An 11,517-nucleotide genomic window follows, 5' to 3' on the forward strand; every position below is an offset into this window, starting at 1 on the left:
GGTTATTAATCTTTTTTTAAAACAAAACATATAGTCAATTTTGTGGTGGTCTATATGTAGTTAAACATAAGATGGACCTTCCATAAGTCTGGCATGCATCAACATTCCATCTACACATGTCTGTCTGATTGCTGCAACTGCCTGGGCAGGAGAGGAGATAGTCTACAGAGACACTGGGCTCCACCCTTCAGCTATCAGACTATTGAAACAATTGGGCGTGAAGGAAGAAATTTCCCAAGAATCCTATTCTGGGGAATGGGAAAAGCTGGATCCCTGGTGCCATCCAGAGATACTTGTCTCCCAGGAGGAGATGTCACAACTGTAACAATTGTTGGACCACCACAGGACAGACTGGGCCTTAGACAATGACCAGTCTATGATGGGTTGAACCATACCTTGACCAGAACTGGCTCATTATAAGTCCCACTTACCTTCCATATAGACTTAAACTTCATATCAGTATCCCCAAACTCAGACTTGGGGGATCACTGGACCCCTTTATTCCTTTTTTCAAATTGGCAATTGTGAATAAACCTCCTTTCTTTGTTTTTCATGCTCAGTTGTCTCTTTAATTGATATGTTGGGGATGGGCTGCCGACCATAGCTTCTCAGGGCTGCTAGAAGCCAGGTTTGGATGCCAACACCTGGCAATATTGGTAATGTGTGACAGTCAGATACTCGAAACCATCGTATTTTCTCTCATCTATGATTTCTACTCATTTCTGAGAGTGAGCCAGAAGTTTGGGTTCCTCGCATGTTTGTCATTTTCGCGTCACTCTTCTGCCAATTGGAAAACATTTCAAGAACTGACAGAAGAGACCAACTAAACGAACCTCATCCCTTATGTCGATGACTTGCACACGCTGAAAATGCACGCTTACGACTGACCTTGCTGAGGAGAACTGTTTCATTGTCAAGTGCAGCAAAAGTACTTAAAGTCTTGATTGATGTCAAATGGCACTGACAGTGCAAACATCTAGATTCATGTAAAAGTTGCAAAAGCTACTCGCTGAGACCAAGCATGGTAGTGCAAGCCTTTAATCTCAGCACTTTGGAGGCAGAGGCAGGAAACTATGAGTTCAGGGCCACCCTAGTCTATATAGTGACCACTAGGTCAGCTGGAGCTACATAGTGAGACCCTGTCTAAAAAAGAGAGGAAAAAGCAGCCACGAATACTATGGTTACATAGCTGCCTGTTTTCCCCCACTTTCATGTGGGCTATAGCTAACTAAGTCTTGTATTTTTGGTTGTGAGCCTAGCCTTTAATGGCTGAACCATCTCTGCAGCCCATAGCTAAGTCTTATAATGGCTGTAGATACAGTAATATTCTGTGTATACGCTGTATACTTAGCTTTTGGTGGGAGTAACATCGTTTTAATCGCTTGTTCTGAACAAAGTAAAATAGACCTGGGTTTCGAATGATGAGCAAGTACCTCACACCAGTCAAAAGACGCATCAGGGTTGTTGCAGATTTTCCTGTAAAAACATTTCACATCTTGATTCTTCACTTCAGGGCCGAAGATCTGCTGCACTGCGGCGTAAAACTTGTCGTAGTCGATTGCTTCTGCAGTGGGGAAGGCAGAGGGACATTTTCGTCACATTCCGAGGTCAGACTGTCACAGTTCATGCACACTTCCACCCTGGACTCTCATCTCAGCTTAAAAGCCAACTGTACGGCTACCTTAAAGAGCTTGTCTTTGGGGAAATAACTAGACCCTGGCTAGAACATTATTGAGTCAAAATAGATCTTTTTTTTTTTATTTTGGCGTTCAGGATTCTGTTCCGTTTCAGCTATTTTAGAAATCCTGTGCATGAATACCAAGATAGGAAAATCTCTTTTTCCTGCTGTGAGCACATTTACCAGTTGGAATTGTTTTAGAATTTACCTTAGATTTGTACACAGAGCAATTATTGGTTATCTGACACTATGTGAATACACACAATCAGACAGATACACACATGTATGTGCATGCACACACACATACACACACCATTTCTTGAATCTTGAATTTTGCCCAGCTTATTTATGCATTTGAGTGGGATTACTAAATCTTAAATCAAGGAAAAGTTAAACAAAAGGTTTCCTCAGACTGTATAGACAAAATCCTATTACTTATTTAAGTAACAAAAATATACTATATATTGAGTAATATTCTAGTTTAATTATGTATCAGCACTTAGCTAGACATTGGATATAAAATGGAAAATTATATAGGCAATGTTTAGTGACATTTCCAGAACAACAAAAAAGAGAGACCTGCTTTGAACACTCTAGAAGACTCATTAGAACTTCAGTTATTGTAGAGAGTTGGAATGCTGCAAGCCCAAAGACAAATTAACTTGGGCTTTAGCCCTCTAAATAGCCATTTATGGCCCAGGTCTGCTTGTAATCGCTTTGTTCTTATTAGTAAATCCCTTTGCAAAGTATGAACAGAAATGAACAGAACCTTTACTGGTGTCAAAGTTAAGAACATCTGAAGGCCACAGCGGAGGCTGACCACCTTGCTTTAACCACCTACCTGATGTTCGCACTGGTCTATCTGAAAGATAGGTTTGCTTATGATGCTCTTGCTCCTTAACTATAAACCTTCATGAAACTCTTGGGTGGAAACATGGTGTTTGGAATAACCCAACTTTTTCTCCACAGGTCATCTGACTTTAGAGTAAACAATTTCTTATTCCCCTTAATATGAGAGATTACCCTAGAGATACAGGGATGGTTCGGCATATGTAAAATAATAGATGCAGTAAATCAAATAAATGCACTTCACGACAAAAGTGACGTGATCCTCTCAATAGATGCTTAAAAGGCCTTTGAAAAACCACCATGCCTTCAAAGTAACAGCCCTGGAGGGAGCATACTTCAACATAAAATGCTGTATGTGACAAACCCATAGCCAACATTGTCCTAATTGGAGAAAAATTTGAATCAATCCCACTAAAATTAGGAATGAGAGAGGGCTGTCCACTGTCCCCACTCTTTTTTTTATTATAGTGAGCACTAGCTCGAGAAATAAAGGCAAGAGAGAGAAATTAGGGGGCTATAAATAGGAAAACAGGTGGTTAAATTGTGCTTATTTGCAAGTGACATGATATTATACATAAAGGATCCCAAAGCTTTCACTAGAAAGCGTTTTTTAAAGTGGCAGGATACAAAATCAACTTAAAAAAATTAGTAAATAACCTTCCTATAAGCCAATAGTGAACATGCTCAGAAAGAGATCACAGAAACGCTCCCAGCTGCAAAAGCCTCAAGAACTATCTAGGAGTGAACCTATTAGGTTTTCAGCCTCCAAAGAAAGAGACTAAAGAAGACACCAGAAGTTGAAAAGCACTCCCACGCTCATGGTTTGTTTGATAGACTTAATGATCATCCTACCAAAATCAGTGTACAGATCCAATACAATCCCAATAAAAGTCACAACAGCATTCCACACCGAACTAGAATCCTTAAATTCACATGGAGGTGCCAAAGACCTGGACAGACAAAGCAATTCTGAACTGTACAGCATGAATTTTCATACCAGAGATCAAGCTATATTACAGGGCTATGGTAACACAAAGAGCATAGTACTGGCATCAATATAGGTATGAAGATTAATGGAAGAAAATAAAAGATCAAAGCATGAGTACATGTAATTGCAACTCTCTGATACTTTACAAAAATGTCAAAAATAAATATTGGGAGAAGCATCTTCATAGAGCTGGGCTGGGGAAAGTAAATGTCCTCAAGTAGAAGAATGCGGGTAGACCCACATGCATCACCTTTCACAGAACTAACTTCAGATGGATCAAATACCTAGACATGAAGCCAGAAACACTAAAACCGCGAGAAGAAAACATTGGCACTACCCCAGGGGGTTCAGGTGCAAGACGGGGTTTTACGGCTAAAACTCCATTTGCTCTGGAATAAAGGCCAACAACAACAAACGGAACTTTCATAAAATCAGAACTCATCTGTACTGCACAGGGAACAGCGGAGTGAAGAAGAAGTCTACAGAACGGGACAGAATTTTGTCAGCTATGCATCTGACAGAGAATTAATATCCAAACTATACAAAGAATCAAGTAAACAGATGGCCTTATAGATCTGCATAGACAATGCTCAAAAGAGGAAATAAAAACTACTAAGAAATATTTTTTAAAGTGTTCAACATCCATAGCAATCACAGAAATGAAAATGTAAAACTGCTTTGACACTTCAGCTCACTGCAGTCAGAACAGCTAAGATCAAGAAAACAACTAACAACAAAGGCTGGTGAAGATCAGGGCCAAGGGGAAGCTCATTCACTGTTGATGGGACTGCAAACCAGTGAAGCCACTATGGAAATCCATGTGGGGAAGTCCAAATGAATAAATAAGAGAAATCCACTCTAAGACCCAGCTATACCACTACGTGGCATATACACAAAGGACTCAACATGTCCTCCAGAGTTGCTTGCTCTGCCATGTTGGCTGTCTCTCTATTACCCATAGCTTGGGAATACAACCAAAATGTCTTTCAGCTGACCAGCAGATAAAGTAGGTGTGGTACACATGTGTGCATGTGTGTACGCAATGGAACTCTATTCAGCTGTAAAGGACAGAGAAATAATGAGATTTGTAGGTAAATGGATGCAGCTGGAAAATATCCTGGATGACATGACCCAGTCCAGGAACACAAATGCTTCATGTTCTCTCTGATGTGTGGATTCCAGTTCCAAATTTAAGCATACAACTCGAAGTATCCAAAGAAGCCAGGAAAGTAGGAAGGAACCTCTGTAGATGGGGGAGAAGCAGCTCTAGAAATGGGATAGTAGGAAAAATGAAAGGCAGCTTTAAAATTGGGAGGGGCAGGGGAATAGAGAAGGAGAGAAAATAACACTAAAGATGTTTGAAAAATCTACCAGACAACACTATCTTATAAACTTATTTAATCATATGTGTGCATATGTGTTTGTGAACTTTTTATGTATTTAAAAGAGGGATAATACTCATTTAAATACCCTCATCAGCCATGCGCTGTTTATCAAAACCCTGGTGCCTGGTATGGGAAACCTCCAGTGCTATTTGTCTGAAGAATACTCGTGTCTCCCAAAACATTAAAAATAAAAAACTCCTGCTGAAGACGCCGCACACTTTGGGCACAGGACTTGGGAGAACTGAGCTGAAACTGACACGGAAGCCTTCTCTGGCTCTCACAGTAGCAGAAGATGGTACCTTAGCTGTCAAGAGAGATGAGCAGCCAGTAGTTCAACTCAGCTGTAGAGCCTGTGCACCACCACGGTGACTGGACCAGCAAGATAGCCTTGATGGTACCTGAATAGTGAAACAACTACCTTGGGGGTGACCAACACATTCAACACACACACAAACACACAGGTCCAGTTGGCAATGTCCAAAACATTGCTGTCACAGCCAAGGATGAGTGTGCGACCAGCAACTCGTGGGTGGAGGCCAAGGATGCTAACAAACACATCACAAAAGGCAGGGCTTCCCCATGGCCCTAGTACACAAGAATTATTTAGTCCGGTAGTCAGTAACATCATGGTTGAGAAGCCTTGATGTAAAAGTGACATTCTGTTCCTGGGTTCAAAACTCAGCAAATGTTGATTCATCTACCCAGTTTGGAACAACTAGGAAGAAAGCATTAGTCCTGCAGAAAATAAAAACATCCAAAGGTTTAAGGAGTTATTTTTATCAGTTTTAAGAAATTATTTATATATTTTACATCCCAGCCAGAATTTGGCCTCCCTCCTTTTTTCCAAGGCCCTTCCCCTACCCCCTCTTTGTTTCCACCCCACAATCTACTCTTCCTCCATTTTTGTTTAGAAAAGGGCAGGTCTCCTATGAGTATCAACAAAACATGGCATATCAAGCTGTATTTAGGCTAGGCAAGGTGACTTAGTGTGAGGAGTAGGGTCCCACAAGCCAGTAAAAGAGTAAAAGAGTCACAAGTGAAAGAGTCAGAGACAGTCCCTGTTCCTGCTGTTAGGAGTCCCACAAGAGGACCAAGCTGCACAACAGTAACACACATGCAGAGTGTCTAGGTCAGTCCCAGGCAAGCTCCCTGGTGGTTGATTCAGTTCTCTGTGATCCCCTATGAATCTGACCAGGTTAGTTGGTTAGTTCCCTGAGATTTCTTTCTTTCTTTCTTTCTTTTTTGGTTTTTTGAGACAGGGTTTCTCTGCAGCTTTAGAGCCTGTCCTGGAGCTAGCTCTTATAGACCAGGCTGGTCTTTCCCTGAGATTTCTTGTGGTGTCTTTGATCCCTCTGGCTCCTATGATCTTTTTTCTCCCTCTTCTGGAAGATTCCCTAAACTCTGCCTAATGTCTGGCTGTGGGTCTGCATCTGTTTCCATCAGCTGCTGGATGAAAGCTCTCTGATGACAGCTGGGCTAGGCAATAGAAGACTCTCAAATGGCCAAGAAACACTGAAGGGGATGTTCAGCACCAGGAAAATGCAAGTCAAAATGATCCTGAGGTTTCATCTTCCACCTCTCAAGATGGCTAAAATCAAAAGTACAAGAAACAGCTGGAGAGGATGTAGGGCAAGGGGAACACTCTTTCATTGCTGGTAGGAAAGAAAACTTGTACAGCCACTTGGAAGTCAGTGTGGCAGTTTTTCAGAAAACTGGGAATCAACCTACCACAAGACCCAGCTAAACCTCCCAAAGGATGCTCAATCATAAACAAGGACACTTGCTCAACTATGTTCAGAGCAGCTTTATCTGTAATAGCCAGAACCTGAAAATAGCCTAGATGTCCCTCAACCAAAGAATGGGTAAAATTAATGTGGTACAGTTACACAATGGAGTATTACTCAGCTGTTAAAAACAAGGACACCAGGAAATTTGAAGGCAAATGGATGAAACTAGAAAAAAAAAAAAAAAAGCATCCTAAGTGAGGTAACCCAGACCGAGAAAGACAAACATGGTATGCATTCACTCATAAGTAGATATTAGCTGTAAAATAAAAGGTAACTATGCTATGATCCACAGACCCAGAGAGAATAGGTAACAAGGAAGGTTGATGGGGAGATGCCCAGATCTTCCTGGAAAGGGGAAACAGAAGAAATTTTGTGAGTGGACTGAGAGCGGGTGGGAATGGGAACATGAGCGATCAGGCTGGGGGAAAAGATGGGGAGACCACTAAAAGAAACTACTGGAAAGTGGAGGCATTTAGAAGTCAGGTAAAAACCTGGCACAAGGGAATCTCCCAGGAATCTACAAGGATGATCCCAGTTAAGATTCCCAGTAATAAGTGGATACCTAGCCTGAACTGGTCATTTCCTGTAAGCACATTATAAATACATGTTCCATGTTAAATGCACTTGAATGGGGGGGGGGTGGGCACAGAGGCGGGGCTTGGTCATGGGTGATCTGAGCTCTATTAGGTCATTGGAGAGATCTAAAAGTAATGTAACCAGGGCAAATCTCCATAGTCTACTTAGCTTCCTTTGGAGGCAGACACCTCTTCATTGAAACCTTCTTAGCTCCTTGCCCACTGTAAAGAATTAACCCTCATCTTCCAGTGTCTATTAATAAATACAAACCTATTTGGATAGTATTAGCAGCTTGGTGCAAGATAGAGTTCCACCTTTTCGATCTCTTCAACCCTTAGACCTTGTCCCTCAGACACAGAAGACCTTTTTTCTAGGAGATTAGTTTCTATCTAATCGTAAGAACTCCACAGGAAGAAACTTTGCACTACAGATCTGGGGTCGCAAGCTTTTGGATGAAAGCAAGGCTAACATGTTTGTTTAGGGGCACGCGTGTTTAAGGGGCACCTCCTGACACCAGGCTCTGGGCTGGCCTTACCTTTGCAAAACCTTCCAAACACTTACAGGCCAATGGTCAAGGAGTGAGTACATATCAATGTCAGCAGGCTAAATAAAGCAGGCAGATTCCCGGAGACAGCAATAAACGCAGTCAGAATGCTGAGATGGCTTTGCGTGGGGGAAGTCTGGGAGTGTTTGCAAAAGAGCTAGCATTCCATTTTCTTGAAAAATTGAAGGCAAGAGGGACTGGAGAGCTGTTAAAATTGGGAGGATGGCACATATAATATTAGTCACTGAAAGTACAGCAAAAGAGACATTTGGATGACTGTTGATGTACATCACAGCTCCTATACCAAAGGGAATCAAAGCTTATTTTGAGCCAGGTACGAGTGACCATAGCTTGGGAACAGATTCAAGTTGACCTGAATAGAGTGTTCCAATGTAGAAGTGGGTAGCTTTCGTAGTCACAGAATAAAAGAAAGTCTTTTTCTTTTTTTTTTCAAATACAACGGTGGGAATATCAAAGGCTTAGATGCTATCTGCGGACATTCTTAGCTTTGGGTTTGGTGGCAGTCGGTACTCTGCTAAGATGATCCAAAGGTTTTGTGTCATAGATGGAAGGACGCTAGTTCAGAGGTGGGTGGTCATGAACTTCTAATTCATAAACCAGCCTTGTGGAATTTTTTTTTTAATACAGATTTGCCTTTTTTGAGAAGTTCAGTTTAGAGATGAGAATGTCTCTCACTTGCTACAGTTTCAGTTCACAAAGTAAATAAATGGACAATTTTTTAAAACTCTATATATGCATAAATGCCGAACAGGAGCCAACACGATTGAAGGTGCCGGAAGCTGACACAGGAAAGGTAGGTTGAGGCAAGACGGGTTAATGGCTCTGCACACCAAGTCAACATGTATGGATTTTACAGAGGGGTTAGTAAACCAGGAATATGACAGGCCCATTTGTTTTTATTTTTAAAGGAAAAGGCTCTCTGTATAAAAATACAGGAAGGGATAACTCTTCTGCAGGAGGAGTTACAGTAGGTGTCCTAACCTGAGAGAGCTATCATGACACAAGATACTAAGACACAAGGCTTAGGAGACGAGGCAGTCAGCATTCGTGCCATAAGACTTGGGCCAGAATGCTAGGCTTATTCAGGAAAGAGAAAAGCAGAATGAGAAATGTACAAAATCAGAAGAGACTGGCAGGGAGACACAGAGGAGAAGGTGCTTCTCAACGCAGAGGCAGAGACCAGGGTCAATGCAGTGGGATGGTCACGTTTGCTGCAAAAAAAGGAAACAGAGCCAGACACGGTGGTGCACGCCTGGAATTCCAACACTGAGTTCTGGGCTATCCTGGGCTATACAGCGAAAGCCTGTCTTAAAGAAAGAAGAGAAAGAAAAGAAACACTGAATTTAGCAGCCATATTAGGTACTGAATATATTTTCAGCAAGATCGGAGTAGATGAAAAAAGAGGTAAAGACACTGGGTGAAATTTAGCAGAAAAACAAAGTGTCATGGAGTGATAGCTTAAGGGAAGAGACAGCCAAGGACACGATGCCAGGCTTTATTTTTAGAATCAAAGGACAAAGTCAGTGGAAAGGGAGATTTTTGAGATTGTTGCAGCAAATTGATAGTGCTGGAGAGGAAGGAGGATGGGTGCTGCTTTGGGAAGAATGGGCTAGAAGGAAAGGGAAGTGAGCGAATTCCAGGCTTTGTACCTGACTTTCTCCTGTGATCAGAAACTTGGCTGAGAGGAGCAGAAATCCCATCAAGGCTTCAGAAACACAGTGAGAATTTGGAGAATCGATTATAGCAGAAGGAAAAACAAGCTGACTTGGGGGAAACGAAAGCTTTCTTGAGCAGTTTAGAGGGTCCAGCCAAGGTCAGAGATCTGGAGAACATCCCGAAACATCTGAGCCCTCCAGATATTTAAATGACTTGGGCAGGCGACTCCTCTCTGCCTCCCATCGCCTTCCCAAACAAAGCAGACTCAGCGGCAGAGTTATCTGTTCATATTGTCATGCACATCAAATGAACGCGTGCTTATTCAACTGCCCTGCAGGTTAGGAAATACTGTCTAGCAATACCTGTTTGAGTCTGAACACTTGGGGTGAAAGTTTCACTTACATAGGACTGGACAGCCCAGCACTTACAAGCTGCCTAGGCTGTAGCTGGTATATGGAATCTTCTCATTTTATGACAACACCTAGACTTACTCTGTTGGATTTATTTCACTGCTATGTAGCTGTACCTTCGTTTCTGTCTTAACACTCCTGAACTACACACTCCACGGCTCCCCTCGGCTATGGCACACTTTCAACTTCACTGTTCTCGCACTCCTGGAAGACACGCCGTCGGCCATATTCAGCACATCCCAACCATTCCTGCCTACAGAGTGGCCCAGGCGGGGAGATAGGAAACTTTTCCCCCGCAAGAGTTCTTATGGTTTCACGATGCTCTCAGGTAAAGAGGTGGGAGGGTGGCTACCTTGGTTTAGACATATATCCCCCAAAGACTCATTTGCACTAAAAGTTTGGTCAGCCTATGTTAACAGTTTTGAGTCACGAAGGAACCTTTGGAAGGCAGGGCCAGTGGGAGGGGGTTAAGGTTATTGGGCACGTGCCTTTGAAGGAGCTATTGGGACCGTGGCCTCTTCCTGTCTTTTCCAGCTGCTGCAAGGTGAACAGCTTGCATCATGTGGGCCCATCATGATGTACTCTTACCATAGGCCCCACAACAGTGGACACCAGACCATGTATGGGAACCTCCAAAATACCTTTTTCTTCTTGAGTTGATAATTTTTATTACAGTGCTAGGAAGCCGGGTAAGACAGACACAGAGAGCATCCTACATGGTCACTGCTATACAGAGTTTCAGGTCAGCCACTGACTGACTGTAGTGTCTGCAGAAGAACCCAATAATGTCATTTAGTCCACCTCTCTATATTACAGAGAGATAGAAAAAGCTTCCTCATGTCCAGCTAGGTATGTGACAGACAGAGAAAGAACTCAGGTCCTCTGCCCCGATTCGGTGTCTTAGCTTTTAAACTAGACTGTCTTTCTCTGATGACCTAAAGCACCTCCCAGTTCTAATCAGCAGCTCCAGCTGGACCCTCCCTGTAGTCATCCATCTTACCTTCCTTTGGGATAAACAAGCCTGCTCTTTCTTCCTTTTTTTGGGCTGTTGTCTGTTCAACCAGTTTATCGAACTCAACCAAGGATGCTTTGAAGTTGTTGATCTGCAGTGTGAGGTTGAACTCCTTGTCATCTCTGGTATCCATACGGACATACAGAATCTCTTCTTTCTGTGTGGAAAGAAGGCTGCGACTTTGCTAACGTGGGAAAGCTTCTAGTTCTTAGAGCACCTCTCGGCTGTCTCAACGTTAGCCCTAGGCCTCATTCCTTTGGTTTTAACTTCCCAGCCCAAAGGGAATAAGGAGGAAGAGTTGTCCCTAGGATATCAGCAGAAGGAAAGCTGAGGCCTGCTGCATTTCACAGATACAGAGGCAGCGTTAGTGAGGGGCTCTGACCTCATAATGTGGGCATTGTCCTTCATGTGGGTCTCATTAAATCACAGTTTCTCTGTAAGCCCCACAGCAGACTGAAATCCACCTCCTGCAGGGTGTGTGTTTGTTCATTGAGAAGATGCTTGGGTAAAGATGAATGACTTTCCTCGGAATGCATGTCTCCTCTCACTGCCAACCTCCTGTCTCTCCCATGGTACTGGGGACAGGAAAGTTGGCGTTTGTTCCCACAACT

At 42.7% G+C, this 11,517-nt stretch overlaps 1 protein-coding gene across 1 annotated transcript in view; it reads right to left on the reverse strand.

Annotated features, from left to right (window-relative positions):
• Positions 1-11,039, reverse strand: part of Wdr64 (WD repeat domain 64) — a 100,181-nt gene extending 89,142 nt beyond the window's left edge. Inside the window, exons 1-2 of the mRNA XM_038349514.1 lie at positions 10,895-11,039; positions 1,434-1,564 (exon numbers count right to left, since the gene is read on the reverse strand). Coding sequence (XP_038205442.1) covers positions 1,434-1,564; positions 10,895-11,039 — 276 coding nt within the window. The remainder of the gene's footprint in view (positions 1-1,433; positions 1,565-10,894) is intronic.
• Between the last annotated feature and the right edge of the window lie 478 nt (positions 11,040-11,517).

The sequence above is a fragment of the Arvicola amphibius genome, chromosome 12 (genome assembly GCF_903992535.2).
Source record: "Arvicola amphibius chromosome 12, mArvAmp1.2, whole genome shotgun sequence".
Lineage (NCBI taxonomy): Eukaryota > Metazoa > Chordata > Mammalia > Rodentia > Cricetidae > Arvicola > Arvicola amphibius.